The following is a 19,306-nucleotide window of genomic DNA, read 5'->3' as shown; positions in this document are numbered from 1 at the left end:
AAACATCTTCAAGAGTAAACTTCCTTTATTTATCAGAATTAGTTCCTTTATTTATCAGTCCAAAGATGTGTGGGTTAGGTTGATTGACCGTGCTAAAAAAAATTGCCCTTAGTGTCCTGAGATGTGTAGGTTAGAGGGATCAGTGGGTAAATATGTAGGGATTTGGGGGTAGGGCCTGGGTGGGATTGTGGTCGGTGCAGACTCGATGGGTCAAATGGCTTCTTTCTGTACTGTAGGATTTCTATGATTCTAATATATTAAGCCACAGGGTTGGCTGGGTGGGGAGCGGGGATGGAAGAGACAGAGAGAGAGAGAGAGAGAATCAACAAACCTTGACAAATTGACTTTGGCACTCACTTCTGCCTTGTTTACATTGTAACTTACCATTTCCGAGACCATGCTGGACATTTAATAAACCTTTGGCTCAAGGCCTAAACGCTTGTGGTCTCTCCTTTTATGACAACAGTGTCCAATTCCTTATAATCACTCACATCAACAGATTTATTAAGGTTAAGGATGTTGCTGCACTGCCCAGCTTGCCAAAATTGCACATTTCATCATTTATTGGCAGTCATGTCTGTCACTCTCACAGCTCAATGGTTTTGCAAGAACTGCCAATTAAAGCTAAACAAAACCAAGTTCTTGAGTTAGCATTCCCATAGAATATAAAAATATAAATTGGAGCAGGAGTAGATCACATGGCCTGCTAACAAATTTAATCATAGTTGATCTTTGGCTTCAACTCTATTTGCCCACCCACTTCACATGACCCTTGATCCCTGAAAAATAAAAATATCTGTCTCAAATATGGCAGGATACAAATCGGCTGGAGACCTAGCCGAAACATGGCAGATGGAATTTAACCCACACAAATGTGAGGTGATGTGATTTGGAAGGTCTACCGCAGAAGGAAAATATACAGTAAATGGTAGAGCCCTTGGAAACATTGGCATATTGAGGTATCTGTAAGTGCAGATCCATAGTTCCCTGGAGGGGGCAAGGTGGACAAGTTGGTCAAGAAGGTATTTGGCATGCTGGCCTTCATCGGTCAGGGAGTAAAGGAATTGGAAAATCATGTTGCAGCTGTGTAAAACTTTAATTAGGCTATATTTGGAGTATTGTGTACAATTCTGGTTGCCATACTACAGGGAGGTTGTTGATACATTGGAAAGGTGCAGACGAGTTTTACCAGGATATTGCCCGGTTTGGAGGATATGAACTATGAAAAAAGATTGAACAAACTTGGATTATTTCCATTGGAGCACTGGAGAATGAGGGGGGAATCTGATAGAGGTTTACAAGATTATGACAGGTTTGAATAGAGTGGATAGTCAGAGCCTTTTTCCCAGGGTCAAAGGGTCAATTACTCGGGGGAAACAGGTTGAAAGTGAGAAGGGATAATGTTTAAAAGAGTTGTAAAGGGCAGATTTCTCACACAGAGCCTGGAACCTGCTGCTGGAGGAAGCAGATTCTATAACAGCATTCAAGAGGCATCTGAATAGATACATGAATAGGCAGGGAATCGTAGAATCATCAAATCCTACAGTGCAGGAGGTCCTTCAGCCAATTGAATCTGCACCAACCACAATTCCACCCAGGGCCTATCTCCATGACCTCATGTGTTTACCCTAACTAGTCCCCCTGACACCAAGGGGCAATTTAGCATGGCCAAATCACCTAACCCACATATCTTTGGACTGTGGGAGGAAACTGGAGCACCTGGAGGAAATCCAAGCAGACATGGGGAAAATGTGCAAACTCCGCAGAGACAGTTACCCAAGCCAGGAATCGAATCCGGGTCCCCGGCGCTGTGAGGCAGCAGTGCAAATCACTGTGCCACCATGTCAGGGGTATGGATTACATAGAGGGAAGAAAATATTAGATTAGAGAGGCATCTGTGTCAGCACACACTTGGTGGGCCAAAGTGTCTATTCCTGTGCTGTACTGTTCTTTGCTCTTTATATATTCAAAGGTGGAGCGTCCACAACCTTTGGAGTAGCAAATTCCAATTATTCACAACCCTTTGAAATATCTCATCTCAGAAATGATCAAATCCTTCTCCTAAAACTGCATCCCCTTAATCTAGATTCTCCACCCAGGGAAAACAACATTTCAGTGTCCACCCTTTCAAGACCCTCAGAATCCTGAATGTCTCAATGAGATTATCTCTTGTTCTTACAAACTCCTGAGAATAAAGACCCAATTTACTCAAGACTCTCACCGTAGGACAACCTCTCATCCCAGGGACCAATCCAGTGCACCCTTCACCATATTGTCTCCAATACAAGAAATTTTGTTCTTAAATGTGGAGATCGAAACTGAACACAGTATTCCAGGTATGGTTTCATCAAAGCCCAGTAAAGCTATAGCAAGATTTTGCACCCCAATGCCATTTCAATGAAGACCAACACACCATGGGCTTTTCTAATTGCTTGCTATACATATAAACTAACTTCATGTAGCTTGTACAAGTTCTCTCAAATTCTTCAAACGAACATCATTTTGTACAAACTTCACACCTTTTTAAAACATTCTGATTTTCTATTCTTACTGATTGAACATTCTCACATTATAATTCTCAAACCTGTATATAGCCCTTTACAGCTGTATCCTCCTCACAGCTTGCACTCCCAAATAACTCTGTATCATCAGCAAACCTAGATGCATTACTCTGTTGTTAATAGCTTGTAAATAATTGCAGCCCTGGCACTGTTTCTTGTAGCATTCCAGATTGAGAAAGTCCCATTTATCCCTACTCTTTGCTTCCTGGTCTGTTACCAATTCTCTAGCTGTGCTAATATATCACTCCAACTCTATGAACCATTATCTTGTCTATTAATCTTTTGTGCAGCAGCTCATCAAATATCTTTTGGAAATCCAAGTATACAATGTCTACTAGCTCTCCTTTAACTACCTATTATCTACCATCAAAACATTCTAATTAATTTGTGAAATAGGATTTCCCTTTCATAAAACCATACTAACATTGTCGGGTCATATTACAATTTTTTTAAATGCATCGTTAAGATTTCGCTAACATTTCAACACTTTACCAACAACTAATGTCAGGCTTACAGGCCTGTAGTTCTTATTTTCTCTCTTCATTTTTCTTGAATAGTAGTTTTACATTTATTAACTTCCAATCTGCTGAGACCCAGAATCTAGGAAATATTGCTGAAAAAGAGAGACATGCCGTCAAAGCTTTTTGTTTTGCATTCATCAGGGCGGACGCAAATATTCAAAATTTCAAAAGGGAGCAACAATGTATACTGCATGAGGAAAAGGTGCTGATTAGTCAACCAGCAAGCATACATGAGCCACACTGTGCACCAACTGATAATCTTAAATTAATTGTCAGTGTTCAATCACAGAATGACACCTAATGTTGCACATAATGTTTTGAGTTTCGCAAGTAGAGGCTGGTTGAGTATGGCCAGCACTTTGTCTATTATGAACAGCCATGATGAGGACAGCCAAAGGGATGTGCTGTTTGATACAATTCGCCAGATGTTGAAACGTACAACCTAGAATCCTGGCTTTGCGGTAGCACTGAAATTGATATATTATTCATTTGTATGGTAGGCAGAACATCTTTTTGATTTAACGGCAGCATCCCATAACTGGAAAACATCAATTATGCTACATGTGCTAGAAGCTACATATATTAATGTCTTCTTCAAACAAAGGAAGATGTCAAGGTATTTTCTGAATTAAACAAAAGCATGGAGAACAACAGTGGTGTATTTTCATAGCAACACCCTGATACCTTTTTCAGCAGTATTCCCTAGATTTTGGGTCCCAGTGGATTGGAAGTTAACAAATATAAAACTACTATTTGAGAAAAACAAAGAGAGAGAACAAGAACTACAGGCCAGTAAGCCTGACATTAGTCATTGGTAAAGACTTGCCAATCAATTAGCACCCTTTTCTCATGCAATATAAATTGTTGCTTCATTTGAAATTTGATGTGTGCAAAATGAAGAGTCTTGTCAGCATGTCTCTTTTTCCAGCAGTTCTGTACTACCATGTGACAATGGAAATCATAAGTAGCACAACTATTACGCCTGCAGCTATCTCTTTTAGATTAGGACACAGGACATCAGGTTCTGGGAATGTGTCCTTAATAGTTTTTTTTTAATTCTTCCATGGGATATGGGCATTACTAGCAAGGCCAGCATCTGTTGTCCACCTCTAACAGCCCTTGAACTGAGTGGCAATTAAGAGTCAACCACATTGTTGTGGATCTAGAGTCACATATAGGCCAGACCAGTTAAGAAAGGCAGATTTCCTTCCCTAAAGGACATTCGTGAACCAGATGAATTTTTACAACAATCAGCAATGTTTCCTGGTCTTAATTTAGACTCATAATTCCACATTTTTGTTGAAATCAATTTTACCACCTGCCATGAAGGGACTAAATCCCAGATTCCCAGAGCAGTACCCTGAGACTCTGGATTACTAGTCCAGTGACAATACCACTATGCTACTGCCTCTCTCAAGTTTCTCCAGTTTGCTGATATTTTTCCTTAATTTATACATTTTATTGGCCCCTAGGTTACCCTCTATTTTTGGTATGCAATTTGTCTTCCATGAAGATAGACAAAACACTTGTTCAATTTCTGTCACTTCCTTATTAAGCATGATAATTTCTCCTATCTCTGCTTCAAAGGGTCAAGTGTTTACTCGAGCTACTTGCAAAGGCTCTTATAATCTATTTTTATATTCCTGACTTACTCTCGTATGCTACTTTTTCCCCCTTTTAGCAACATTTTGATGGTTCTTTGTCGATTTCTAAAACACTCCCAATCCTCAGTTTACTGCTATTCTTTGCAGCATATAAGCCTCTTCTTTTAATCTAATATAATCCTTAGCCTCCTTAGTAAACCACAGATGGATCTTTCTTGCTGAGTTTTTGTTTTTCAATGGTATGCATTTTTGTTGAACATTTCCAATTGTTTTGTTACATCTTTCAGACTGTTTATTTACAGTTATACCTTTTAGTCTATTTACCCAATCAACTTTAGCCAGCTTTAAGTTTCAGATTGGACCAGATTCCCCAAGAAAATTGAAAGCAAATCAAACCACTGTCCTTCCAAAAGCTGGTCCTGTTTTCACAGTGCGGTCCTATAGATCTAAATGTATCATTCAGAAGCACCCAGAGAGGACAAGAATAGGGAAGGTAACCAATAGCAAATTTTTTTTCTTATGTCATTCTAGGTCAAGAGAAACCCAACAACTATTTTGTGATACACATAGATCTGACCAATATTTAATCACCTAACAGCAACATGGTTTATTATTCCCTACTTTTGAATGGAAGAAAAATAGCTGACTAGCAAGTGACATGAATACTCATACCCACTTCTGCAACTTTAACACAACTCACTATTATGTGGGTCTAAAAATGAATGTGATTTTCCATCTGCTTATAGTTGATTCACCATTTGTAGCAAGTGTATTGAACAACATTGATCATCCCACAGGACTACTGGAGTGCTATCCAGATGTTATGACACCAAAGTAGGAGATATAGTAAATTCTGTAAAAGATCAAAGGAAACAACATTAGGATGTTATTTGGGGGGGGGGGAGAAGAGAGAGAGAGAGAGAGACTCAAAAGGTGTACTTGACTTGAGTGCAAGGATTCAGCAGATTGATTCCTGAGATGAAAGGGCCATCCTCTGAAGAGAGTTTGATTAGATGAAGCCAATATTCTCTTGAATTTAGAACATGAGATGATCTAATTGAAACATAAAATTCCTAAAGGGCTTGAAATAGCAGATGCTGGGAAGATGTTTCCCTTGGCTCGGGAATCTAAAATTGGGGGTAACAGTCAGGAAGGATTGAGAATCTTTGTAATTCGCTATCCTCAGTGGCTATGCTCAATTCTTAAGTAACTTCAGGATAGAGATTTGAGAGATTTTTGGATACTCGGGGAATTAAGCAGATGAAGGATAATGTAAGAAAGAGTTGAAATAAATCAGCGGTAATTTTATTGAATGTGGAGCAAGCTCTAAGGGCCAAATGGTTTCCTCCCGCCCCTAATAGTCTCACGATTAAATGAAATTAAATTTACTAAAAGTAAGAAATACGTAGAAGTTATATAAATTTTGAGATTATGCTTTTCAGCTAATATCAGTAATTATACTCGAGTCAAAGTAGGTGTGATGTTCTTCAGGAGCAAAGAGCTCGAGGGGTAAAGCTTCTTCATGCAGTGTTGTGAATCATAGAAACCCTATAGTGCAGGAGGCAATTTCACCCATTATGTCTGCACCAACAACAGTCCCACCTAGGCCCTATCCATGCAACCCCACATATTTATGTTGCTAATCTCTCTAATTTATGCATCCCAAGACACAAACAGCAATTTAGCATGTTCAATGCAACTAACTTGCACATCTTTGGACTGTGGAAATATACCCATGCAGACATGGGGAGAACATGCAAACTTCATATGGACAGTGACCGATGCCAAGGATCAAACCCAGATCTCTGGAGCTGTGATGCAATAGTGATAACCACTGTACCACCATGCCACCCAAAGACGTGGAATTCACTTTCTCAGTTTATGGTTGAAGCAAAAACTGTGGCAACAATCAAGGTTAGATAAGTGAACGAAGGAAAGGGAATCTAAGGAACACGGAAACAAATTGGATAAATGAAATTGAAACTATTTGTTCATTTGGTTGCACTAATACAGCATACTTCAGTGTTGTAACTTCTATGTATTTCTATGTTGATTCAGACCGTTAAATCATGAAATGTCCACATACAGATATGTAACGGAGATCTTAATTCTCCATTAACAAGCACCACATCCAACAATTACAACTTGATGCCTCAAATAATAATTCCAAGATCTGCAATTTCAGAGGTGGTATAAGCACTCAACCTGTCCTTACAAACTAACAAAACACTTTTAAGAACATAAGAACATAAGAAATAGGAGCAGGAGTAGGCCAACTAGCCCTTCGAGCCTGCCCCGCCATTCAATAAGATCATGGCTGATCTGTCGTGGCTCAGTTTCACATTCCTGCCCTCTCCCCATAACCCTTAATCCCCTCTCTTATCAAAAACCCATCAACCCGTGTCTTAAAAATATTTAGCGAGGTAGCCTCCACCACTTCAACGGGCAGAGAATTCCAGAGATTCACCACCCTTTGAGTGAAGAAGTTCCTCCTCAACTCCGTTCTAAACCGCCCCCCCTTTATCTTGAGGCTGTGCCCCCTAGTCCTACTATCCTTTCTGAGCGGGAAGAGTCTCTCCACCTCTATCCTATCCATCCCATTCATCATCTTATATGTCTCAATGAGATCTCCCCTCATTCTTCTAAACTCTAACGAGTACAAGCCTAATTCATTCAGCCTTTCCTCATAGCTCAACCCCCTTAACTCTGGCATCAGCCTAGTAAACCTCCTCAGCACTCCCTCCAAGGCCAAAATATCCTTGCATAAGTACGGCGCCCAAAACTGCACACAGTACTCCAGCTGCAGCCTCACCAATGCCCTATACAGCCGCAGCAAGACCTCCCTACATTTACATTCAATCCCCCTCGCAATGAAGGCCAGCATCCCATTCGCCTTCCTGACCACCTGCTGCACCTGCAAGCTGGGTTTTTGCGACTCATGCACAAGGACCCCGAGGTCCCTCTGCACCGTCGCCTGCTGCAGTTTTTCTCCACGTAAGTAATAATCCTTCCTACCATTATTCCTACCAATGTGGACCACCTCGCACTTGCCAACATTAAATTCCATTTGCCATTTCCTGGCCCATTCGCCCAGCCTATCTAGATCCTTCTGTTGACTCTCACCACCCTCCGCACAATTTGCCGTTCCCCCAATTTTGGTGTCATCAGCAAATTTCGACACCCTACACTCGGTTCCCTCCTCCAGATCATCTATATAAATGGTAAATAGCTGAGGCCCCAGCACCGACCCCTGGGGCACTCCACTAGTCACCATCCGCCAATCCGAATAGCACCCATTGACCCCCACTCTCTGCCTCCTATTTGACAACCAGTCCTCTATCCACGCTAACACCCTACCCCCAACTCCATGCCCCCTGACCTTCTGCAATAACCTCTTGTGAGGTATCTTGTCAAACGCCTTCTGAAAATCCAGAAAGACCTCATCCACCGCCTCTGTCCACCGCCCTAGACACGTCCTCATAGAACTCCAGTAAATTTGTCAGACACGACTTCCCTTTAATGAAACCGTGCTGCGTCTGCTCTATCAAGCAGTTCCCCTCAAGATGCCTCGCTATTTCCTCCTTGATGACGGATTCTAACATTTTACCTACAACAGACGTTAAACTAATAGGCCTATAATTCCCCGCCTTTTGCCTGGCATCCTTCTTAAACAACGGCGTAACATCAGCCGTTTTCCAATCTTCCGGCACTTCCCCGGAATCCAGCGACTCTGGATGCATTCCATCCGGTCCTGGGGACTTGTCCACAATCAGCCCCTCCAGTCTGTCGAGCACCACCTCTCTAGTAACAGTAATGTCATCGAGACCCTCCAGTCCTACCACCTTTCCATCTCTAACATCCGGCAAATTATTCACGTCCTCCTCCGTGAAGACCGAAACAACATCTTCTGCTAATACCAGAGAAATCCCAATTAGTTACTGAAATGACTTACGTGTTTACTGCACACACAAATGGAGTTGTTTTAAAGTTGAGCTTGCAAACTTTATACACTGTTCATTGCTGCAAGTTGCATCTCACAGCATACATGTGGTATGTTCAGCTGCAAGAGAACTGGCCAATATCTATAATATAAATGGAACAGCTCTCAGAAATTCACATAACCAAAAAAAAAGCCAACAACAAGCCCCCTTTTTCAGAGAAATACAATAGGAACTCAAATCACAAACAGCAAAGAAAACTTATCAAATTAGATAATAATGTTGTCACCAATATCTAACATCCATTTCAATTGCTGCAGTCCATTGATCATCATAGAACCCTTATAATGCAGAAAGAGGCCATTCAGCCCATCAAGTTTGCACCAAATACAATCCCACATATTTACCCTGCTACTCCTCCTGAAATAGGGTCAATTTAGCATGGTCAATCAACTTAATCTGCATATCTTTGGACCGTGGAAGGAAACCAGAGCACCTGGATGAAACACATGCAGACACGGGGAGAACAGGCAAACTCCACACAGACAGTGACCCCAGGCCAGAATTGAACCCAGGTCCTTGGGGCTATGAGGCAGCAGTGCTAACCACTGTGCCATCCATCAAGTAAAAAGTCTGACAACACCAGGTTTAAGTCCAACTGATTTATTTGATAGTAAACTCACTAGCTTTCGCGGTTACCCTCTTTGTCAGGTGAATGGAGAGTTCACCTGACGAAGAGGGTAACCTCGAAAGCTAGTGAGTTTACTATCAAATAAATCGGTTGGGCTTAAACCTGGTGTTGTCAGACTTTTTACTGTGTTTACCCCAGTCCAACACCGGCATATCCACATCATGACCATCCATCAAGCCCATTGTTAGCAGTGCCAACAATCACAGTGGGCTTCATTTAACAAATACTACATAGCCCTTTCTCCTGGGCCACCTACATCCTTTGAATCCTCTCCCTCTGTGTAAACCATTGAGGTAGGTTCCTCACTGCCTCCCCTAGCTGTGGAGCTGGGCTGGATGGGGGTGGCTGGTACCGGGGCGCTCTTGCCCGAACAGTTATCTGAACCGCTCTCACTCTGAACACTCAATGACCAACAATGTCAAAATTACATTGCTGGGCTACAGAAGTGCTAAAAGGGACGATACAAATGGGACAAGTAACCCTTGCTATTTATAGCATGTTTTCAAAAATACATTCCAAAGTAAATTCTCAATAAAGGGTGCCACAAGCACACATTAGCTTACAGTGGTAAGATATAAACAAAAAACCAAAACATATGGGAAACACTCAGCAGGTCTGGGAGCATCTACGGGAAACAGGACATAGGGTTAATGTTTCAGGTCCACCGTCACGTTTTATTTCAGATTTGTAACATTTTGCATTTTATCCTACAAGACAAAATTAGTCTCGTGTACATATCAGACGTCGGCTCACAAATCAACCAAGTGAAGTGTTCACGCACACTAAAACCAGGGACAGAACAACCCAAGGACCCACCGATGGATAGAAGTAAAATACTGCGGATGATGGATATCTGAAATAAAAACAGAAAATATTGGACAAACTCAGCAGATCTCAGTCATATGAACTCGAAACTTTAACTCTGTTGCTCTCCGCATAGATGCTGCCAGACCTGTTGAGTTTGTCCAGCATTTTTACCCACAGACGGAGTCAGGATAACAACTACTTGCATTTATAGGCGCCTTTAAGGTGGCAAAACGTCCTAAGATACTTCGCAAGCGCTTGATCAGTCAATATTTGACATCGAACCGTTCAAGAGATAGTAAAAGAGGATTAAAAGGCATCTTAAAAGAGCATGGCAGAAAAGCTCGAGGGAAATCTAGAGATTAGGGACTCACACACTTCTCCAGAGTAAAGATAACCCTGACGAACTCTCTCACTCACATCCCAGAGTGAATAATGCCCAAGGCTTTTCTCTCCCTCTCTCGCACGCACCGGTCTCACGTTCATCTTCCACACCGATCAGCTTTGTTCACTCACGGCCCCAACCGAGCTTGGCCTCACACTCATTCCCAGGCGCTTTGTTCACTTTCTTTCTAACAACAACAACAACAACTACAAACGCCTGTGAATTTTATCTTTGAAGCCAGTAGGCAAGACCCGGCCTGCCGCCCGCCAAAGGCTCTCTTCTCCCTCTGTGTAAACCATTGAGGTAGGTTCCCCACTGTCTCCCCTACCTGTGGAGCTGGGCTGGGTGGGGGCGGCTGGTACAGGGACGCTCTTGCCCGAACAGTTATCTGCACCGCTCTCACTCTGAACACTCAGAGGCCCGGCCGCCACCACCGCTGCCTCCTCCTCCCCACCCGATCGCTCGCTCGCTCGCTCAGCTCAGCTCACTCGCGTTTTTTTCTCCCTCCGTGACAAGCGGACTCGCTCCCTCATTGGTCCCGCCCCCCGGCCTTGCCGGATTGGTGTGACTACGTCACATCGCACGGCTCTCAGCCGGCTATCAGGCTGCCGATTGGTGAACAGATCTGTCAATCATCTGGCGTTACGGGGCCTCGCGAGGCTAATCATTTCCGGTCTGCCGTTAATTTAAAGGCAAACGAGGAAGTGTTGATAAAAGCAGAAATGGAATAGCGGGAGCGAGTCTGTGGTTTATATTAAAAAAAATTGCTTTTTGTTAATCTATTTTGCTAGTATCGTAAATGTTGGTCCGGGGGGGTGGTCCATTGCTGAAGACGTAAATCAGCAATGGGGATGGTATGATGATTTGGGGGAGGGGAGCGATAGGGGATTGTTATCGCCTCTGAGATTTCCTCCTGTTTGATGTGAACATGTGACCGTGCAGCCCTTTGTCCACGCTTTCGTTTCCGGGATCATGAGCGATTTGAAAGAAACGTTTCCGGGCTCCGCTGGGGACGGTCGTTGGGTAGCAGCGAGCGCTGACCGTTAATGGCGCGAGCTCCCGCGGGGGTGGAGGAGGAACAACCCGGGTCCAATCCCGGGGTCTGGCTCGGCTCGGCTAAGGTATCCGCCCCAAGGGCACCGGGTGTGACATTTGGGAGGCTGAACTCCGGGCCGCTCTGGCCCGGCGGGAGTGATCGGATGGCAGGCTGATAAGGGATATGGGGGGGTTGTAATAGTTTCTGCGCTGCTGTGAGTTCTGCGGCGTACCCGGGCTGCTCGGAATGTCCCTAGCCGCAGCACCCTGGGCGTTGTCAGCCACCCTCTCCCAATAGTAATGGTGCCTTGCCGAGCTCCTATCCTGTCGCAGGCTCGACTCCCTCTTGGATAGTTATTTCACTAACTTCTGTAAGGGACAAGTTGAGGGTCTGGGAGAGCCTCTGACTGTCCTTGGGTGTGGGGAAAGATCCCATCCATCAACACCCTCCGCCTGGCTGAATTTGTTCCCTCATTGATCAATTTGTCTTTTTACTTGTATGTTGTGAATAGCTGTGTGGGTTCTATGCCTTTGGGCAATGTCCCTTGTTCCAGTCCTACTTGGACTCCCTCTAACACTTCTTGGTATCGATGCTTTTTCCCTAATTTTGCCCAAAACTCGATCAACTTTGGATTTCAATTCTCCCAACTTGATATGGTCCATTTATGACAGTTCTCCCTTTCTTGATGGCTCTGTTTCCATTTCTCCAGCTAGACTATCCAGTCATGTTTGAGCCCACCATGTTAATGACCTTGACTATACTTGCTCATATCCTGCCTCCTGTAAAAATTCCATCCCATTCCATTCTCCCAGTTTTTCCATCCCCATTGTACTTGTGGAAGGCTGCATCACCAATATAACAGTAACCTTTTTTGTGATGTGGTGATGCCATCATTGGACTAGGGTAGGTACAGTTAAAAAGGAGTGCTGCTCCTTCATTAGGTGAGTGATGAAGGAGCATTGCTCTGAAAGTTTTGCTACCAAATAAACCTGTTGGATTTTAGGTTGATGTTGAGACTTCTTACTGTGCAGTACCCTTTCCCTCAGGATTTTCCTTGCACTGTACTTTGAGGGGACCCTCAATGATACGTGACCAATTTCCTGCAGTTCTGCTCTCAACCCTGCCCCTCCTTCTCAGAGCCATATTTGCAATCCCTTGTCCTCACTTTCCATAAATACTCTTTAAAAGATCACCTCCAGCCCTAACACCACCCTCTTTCCTGTTAATATTCCACAGGGACCGTTGGCTCTGACACCTTGATCCAAACCTGTCATCCTGAATACCTTGTCCCTTTCTCACTGCAGCTTCCCATGCAATTGGAAGTCATTTAACATCACTTTTGCCTTCTGAGGCCCCAAACATTTCTTCCAGATAAAGAAATAATTACTTGTACTTTAAGAACATAAGAAATAGGAGCAGGAGTAGGCCATCTAGCTCTTTGAGCCTGCCCTGCCATTCAATAAGATCATGGCTGATCTGAAGTGGATCAGTTCCACTTTCCTGTTTTCTCCCCATAACCCTTAATTCTCTTGTCTGTCAAAAACCTGTCTACCCGTGACTTAAATATATTTAGCGAGGTAGCCTCCACCACTTCAACAGGCAGAATTCCAGAGATTCACCACCCTTTGAGTGAAGAAGTTCCTCTGTTCTAAACTGACCCTCGCCCTCGCACCCCCCCCCCCCCTGCACCTGCAGACTGGGTTTTTGCAATTCATGCACAAGGACCCCCAGGTCCCTCTGCACCGTAGCATGCTGCAGCTTTTCCCCCTTTAAATAGTAATCCCTCCTACTATTATTCTTGCCAAAGTGGATAACCTCACACTTGCTAACATTGTACTCCATCTGCCAGGTCCTCGCCCACTCGCTCAGCCTATCCAGATCCCTCTGCAGACTTTCCACACCCTCCGTACAATTTGCTTTTCCATTTATCTTTGTGTCATCAGCAAATTTCGTTACCTTACACTCAGCCCCCTCCTCCAGATCATCTATATAAATGGTAAATAGCTGAGGCCCCAGCAACGATCCCTGTGGCACTCCACTAGTCACCAACCACCAATCAGAATAGCACCCATTGATACCAACTCTCTGCCTCCTATTAGACAACCAATCCTCTGTCCACGCTAACACCTTACCCCCAACACCATGCACCCTAACCTTCTGAAGCAACCTTTTGTGAGGCACCTTATCAAATGCATTTTGAAAATCAAGAAACACCATATGCACCGGTTTCCCTCTGTCTACCACACTAGTCGCATCCTCATAGAAATCCAATAAATTTGTCAAACATAACTTCCCCTTAACGAATCTGTGCTGCGTCTGCTCTATCAAGCCATTCCTTTCCAGGTGCCTAGCTATTTCTTCTTTGACGGATTCAAGCATTTTTCCAGCAACAGACATTAAACTAACCGGCCTATAATTCCCTGCCTTTTGTCTGCTACCTTTTTAAACAGCAGCGTAATATTAGCCATTTTCCCATCTTCTGGCACTTCCCCGGAATCCAGCGAGTTTTGGTAAATAATCACTAAGGCATCCACTATCACCTCTGCCATTTCCTTCAGAACCCTGGGGAGCATTCCATCCAGTCCTGGGGACTTGTCCACCATCCGTCCCGTTAGTCCATCAAGCACGACCTCTCTAGTGACAGTAATCGCATTCAGGCCCTCAGCTCCTACCATTCTTCTATCTTTAATATCTGGCAAACTATTCGCGTCCTCCTCCGTGAAGACCGAGGCAAAAAAACTTATTTAAGGCCTCCGCCATTTCCTCATCTCCCACCATTAAATCCCCCCTCTCCTCTTCTAAGGGTGCAACATTCACTCTAGCCAGCCTCCTCCTCTTTATCTATTTGTAAAAACTCTTGCTGTCCTTTTTTATATTTAGTGCTAGTTTAGCTTCATAGTCTATCCTTCCTTTCTTTATCAACTTCTTAGTCATTCTTTGTTGATTTTTACACCTTTCCCAATCTTCTATTCGCCCACTACTTCTAGCCACTCTGAGTGCATCAGCTTTTAATTTAATACTCCTTTATTTCCTTTGATAACCACGGCTGGTTATCCCTTGTAGAGAAGGCATTGTACTTTCACTTTAATAAAGATACTGTTTGCTGCTTACTGTGTAGTCATCTCTACAGTGAGGAGACCAAATGCAAATGGGATGAGTGCTTTGCTTTGTGGTGAGTTCAACAATTCACCACCCCCCCCCCCCCCCCCCCCAACAAAAAAACTGCCCAAGACACAGGGTGACTACTTACCCTTGGTGATTTCGACCTCCATCTCAATTCATCATGCTGTAACTTTCCACACCTATTCTCCTTTATGTAAACTCCCCCATCTTTATTAAATAAAAGCCAATTAGTGTCAATGCTGGAATATGAAACTAAAAGAGAAAAATGCTGGAAAATGTCAGCTGGTCTGGTGGCATTTGTAAGGAGAGAAAAGAGCTGATAGTTTGAGTCCAGATGACCATTTGTCAATGCTAAAAGGCATAGAAAGCGGTAGATATTTATACCGCGGGGGGGATGGAATGAAAGATGAGTCATGGCCATAGAAACCAGAGGAATAGTCTGCTAAGAGCTGTCCACAGAAAGAATAAAGGTTGTGAATGGCCAAATGGCAGGGAAGCTGTAAACTGTACTGGATGAAAATGTTGGACTGGAAGGTTGTAAAGTGCTTAACTGGAAGATGAAATGCTGTTCTTCCAGTTTGTGTTGAGCTTCACTGGAACATTGCAGCAAGCCAAGGACAGACATGGGCATGGGAGCAGGATTATGTGTTAAAATGGCAAGCATGTGGAAAGTCAGGATCCTGATTGCTTTGCTGAGCACCTCCGGTGGGTGTGTGCACACAATGATCCAGTCTACGTTTGATTTCTCCAATATAGAGGGGACCCCTTGGGAGCAGCGAATGCAATGTGCCAATTGAAAGGTGCAAGGGAAATGCTGCTTAACCTGGAATTAATGGTGAGCATAGAAGAGGTAAAGGGACAAGTGTTACACCTTCTGTGATTGCATGGGAATGTGCCATGAGTGAAGGGAGAGGTGTTGGGTATAGCGGAGGAGTGGATTAGGTTATCCCAGAGGGGATGGTCTCTGTGGAATGCTGACAGAGGGAGTGAAGGGAAGATTGTTTGGTGGTGACTTCATGTTGGAGTTTGTGAAAATGGCAGGGTGAAATGTGAGAACAAGCAGTACTCTGTCCTGGAAGAAAAGTGAGGGTCATTGCATGGGACTGCATGCTGAGAGCCTTGTCGACAACTGTAGATGAAAATCCACGGTTTAGAGAAAGGAGTACATATTAGAAGCACCACTTTGGGAAGTGGCACCATCGGAGCAAAGGTGAAGGAGCTGAGAGAAAGGGATGGACTCCTTGCAGGATGTGGGGTGTGAAGAGCTGTAGTCCAGATAGCTGTGGGAGTCAGTGGGCTTGTAATGGATATTGGTGGATAGTTTATTGTTGGAGACAGATCAAGGAAGGGAAGGGAAACGTCTGAGATGGATCAGGTGAAGGCAATGGAGGGGTGCAAACTGGAAGCGAAGTTGATGAGTTTTTTTGAGGTCTGGATGGGAGCATGAAGCAGCACCAAAACTGCCACTGATCACTCCCCTTATTCATGGCCACCCAATTGACCTTGCCATCATGTACACCTCACTACTTCCATCATATCAATCACCGCTGAGACACTTTAATCACTACCCTGTATTGCGCTGTCACATAATCTGTTCCTTTTTCCCGTGTTGTTCCAGTCCTTTTGGAAGCAAGGATCCATTCCTCAGGAACTTAAAGATGCTTCCATTGTATTCCTCTACAAGAGGAAGGGCAATCGACAAGTAAGCAACAACCACCGAGGAATCTCGCTGCTCTCCATCACAGGAAAAACCCTCACGAGTCCTGCTAAATCGTCTGGTCAGTCATCTGGAGCTGGGCCTGCTTCCAGAGTCACAGTGTGGCTTTTGCAAAGGTCATGGGACTACTGACATGATTTTTGCTGCGTGCCAACTTCAGAAGTGTCAGGAGCAGAATCGCAAGCTCTACACAACCTTTGTTGACCTCGCGAAAGCCTTCGATACTGTAAGCCAGCAAGGCCTGTGGAAGATCATGTCAAAGTTCAGCTGCTATCCCAAATTCATTCAGATGGTACGCCTGTTCCATGATGGCCAGAGTACTTGATGGCGGAGAATCCTCTGAGGCATTCCCAGTCACCAATGGCGTCAAACAGGGCTGTGTGCTTGCACCCGTACTGTTCAGCATGATGTTTACTGCCATGCTGAATGACGCCTTCCAGGACAGTCTCGCTGGAATCAGCCTCAAGTACAGAGTGGAGGGGAAGCTTTTCAACCTGAAGAGACTGCAAGCCATTATCAAAGTGAAGGAAACTGTTCTGAGAGATTTCCTCTTTGCTAATGACTGCGCCCTGTATGGTGGCTCAGCCAGAGATGCAAGTCAGTATGGACAAATTTTCCACGGCTGCTGACAACTTTGGACTCACCATCAACATTAAAAAGACTGAAGTTAGGCTCCTCATGCACTGTACACAGAACTCATAATTACAATCAAAGGGCAGAAACTACAAGCAGTGGGCCAGTTCACTTTATCTTGGCAGCACCCTCTCCCAAGCAGTGACTATTGATGCAGAAGTTAACTGCAGAATAGCAAAGGCAAGTTCTGCTTTTGGTAGACTGCGCTCCACTGTATGGGAATGTCGAGGAATCAGCCCAGCAACAAAACTGAGGGTCTACTGCGCTGTGCTACTCGCTACTCTCCTGTATGCCTGCAAAATGTGGACTGTGTATCAAAGGCATGCAAGATAGCTCAATCATTTCCACATGACTTGTCTTTGCAGAATATTACGCATCCGATGGCAAGACAAAGTACCAGACACTGAAGTTCTCTGTAGAGCAAGTCTACCATCAGTCCACACATTGCTGATGAGAGCGCAGGCCCGGTGGGCAGGTCATGTCGTCTGTATGTCAGACAAGCGCATACCCAAGCAGCTCCTTTTTGGGGAGCTGTCTGCTGGAAAATGCTCGCATGGACAGCAGAAGAAACGTTTCAAAGACACGTTCAAAGCCTCCCTGAAGTCGCTTGACATAGACATGACCACCTGGGAAACGCTGGCACAAAACTGCCCTACCTGGTTCTGCCTCAACCACAAAGGCTGTCAAGCTCACAAAGCAAGGTGTATTGCTGAAGCACAACTTAAGCGCGAGTTGCGCAAGTCCAGAGCCATCAGCGCAACAACTACAGTGTCTACGCAAGTCTGTCCAATATGTGTCAGGACTTCCCGTGCCCGAATTGGCCTGATCAGTCATCTTCGGAAACACCGCAACCAGCCTCAAAATGACTACTTGTGTCAAGGCCCTCATTGTTTGTCCATCGTCATCAATGTTTCTTTTCCCAACTCTAGTTCCTTCTGTTTCTGCTTCTAGAAAATGTTCTTTCCCAATTGACTAACAACTGCACTCAAAAACCCAATTGTCTAATCTTTTGATCCACCATTAATCAATCTTTGCTGCAGCTACTGGATTGTTCAATCACATTTTGGCCTCCACCTTTGCCACAGTACTCATTACAATCTCCCACTCTCACCATTCCCCTGGTACTACCTCCATCTTTGTTCCTTTAGTCCAAGGTACACAAACTCAATGCCTATGACTAATTTAGGCACCAATCATTAGAAATACAATTCCAATGGAGGTGCAGGATCAACAGGACCTAGGGGTTTACGTGCACAAATTATTGAAGATTCAGAACTGTTCAAGTAATTGGATAATCATATTTATAGAATGGGCAGCATGATGGCACAGCAGTTAGCACTACCTCATAGTGCCAGGGACCTGGGTTCAATTCTGGCTTTGGGTGACTGCCCTTGTCTGCATGGGTTTCCTCCACACAATCCAAAGATGTGCAGGTGAGGTGGATTGATCATGCTAAGCTGCGCCTTAGTGTCCCAAGATGCACGGTTTAGGGGGATTAGTCAGCTCAGTGAGAGGGATTATGGAGAATCAGTGCAGACTCAATGAGACAAATGGTCTCCTTCTGCATTGTAGGGATTCTGTGAATGCCCTGGACCACACACAGCACAATGAAGTCCTGCTGTTGTTTGCCAAAACTGTTCACTATTCCAGGAATATTCCTGGAAAACTTAGATTATCTGCAAACTGTTTTAGATTCATAAGACTCAATAAGAAAATTGTCCTATGAGGCCTAGACTAAGCCTAAATCCCCTGGAATTGAGGAGTGTAAGAGTTGATCTAATTGGAACATGCAAAACTCTTAAAGGCTTTACGGGGTAGATGCTGAAGAGTTGTTTCTGCTGACTGAAAAATCTCGAACAAGGTGTCACATTCTTATAATAAAGGGTTGGCCATTTCAAGTTTGATCGGAGAAATTTCTTAACTCAGAGCATTGTGAATCTTTGGATTTTCTGCTTCAGATGTGGTTGTTCAGTTGAGAATGTTCAAGAAAGGTTGCTAGATTTTTGATAAACGAGGATAGTGTGAGAAGGGTGGAATTTGGGTAAAAGATCATCCATGAGCTTGTTGGAACAGATTCTTAAGAGCTAAGTCACTTGCATCTGCCCCTATTTATGTGCCATCCCTACTGTCGCTAGCTGAGGGGGACTGCACTTGCTTCGTTTTGTTCATATCCAGCTGACATACGTACATTGTCTGATCTGCTGAGTACTTCCAAAATTTTCTGTTTCTGATTTTGAGCATAATAGTATTGAGCTTTTGCAACCATGGTAACCAGTAAGAGTGATGGGCTGGC

At 44.0% G+C, this 19,306-nt stretch overlaps 2 protein-coding genes across 5 annotated transcripts in view; one reads left to right on the top strand and one right to left on the bottom strand.

Annotated features, from left to right (window-relative positions):
• The window catches only part of fryl (furry homolog, like), a 474,495-nt gene extending 463,546 nt beyond the window's left edge, over positions 1–10,949 (bottom strand). The window contains exons 1-2 of one of the 2 annotated variants that reach the window (XM_080187850.1): positions 10,833–10,949; positions 8,639–8,768 (exon numbers count right to left, since the gene is read on the bottom strand). The gene's annotated coding sequence lies outside the window, so the exon portion shown is untranslated. The remainder of the gene's footprint in view (positions 1–8,638; positions 8,769–10,832) is intronic. The other variant, XM_080187842.1, reaches the window with a different exon arrangement.
• A 525-nt stretch (positions 10,950–11,474) lies between these two features.
• The window catches only part of ociad1 (OCIA domain containing 1), a 41,257-nt gene continuing 33,425 nt past the window's right edge, over positions 11,475–19,306 (top strand). For 2 of the 3 annotated variants that reach the window (XM_080187774.1, XM_080187766.1), the window contains exon 1: positions 11,475–11,625. In XM_080187774.1, coding sequence (XP_080043900.1) covers positions 11,551–11,625 — 75 coding nt within the window. In that variant the 5' untranslated portion in view covers positions 11,475–11,550. The remainder of the gene's footprint in view (positions 11,626–19,306) is intronic. The other variant, XM_080187757.1, reaches the window with a different exon arrangement.

The sequence above is a fragment of the Carcharhinus amblyrhynchos genome, chromosome 1 (assembly GCF_965287045.1).
Source record: "Carcharhinus amblyrhynchos chromosome 1, sCarAmb.v2.hapA, whole genome shotgun sequence".
NCBI classification, from domain to species: domain Eukaryota; kingdom Metazoa; phylum Chordata; class Chondrichthyes; order Carcharhiniformes; family Carcharhinidae; genus Carcharhinus; species Carcharhinus amblyrhynchos.
This window is presented reverse-complemented; position numbering and strand designations above follow the sequence as displayed.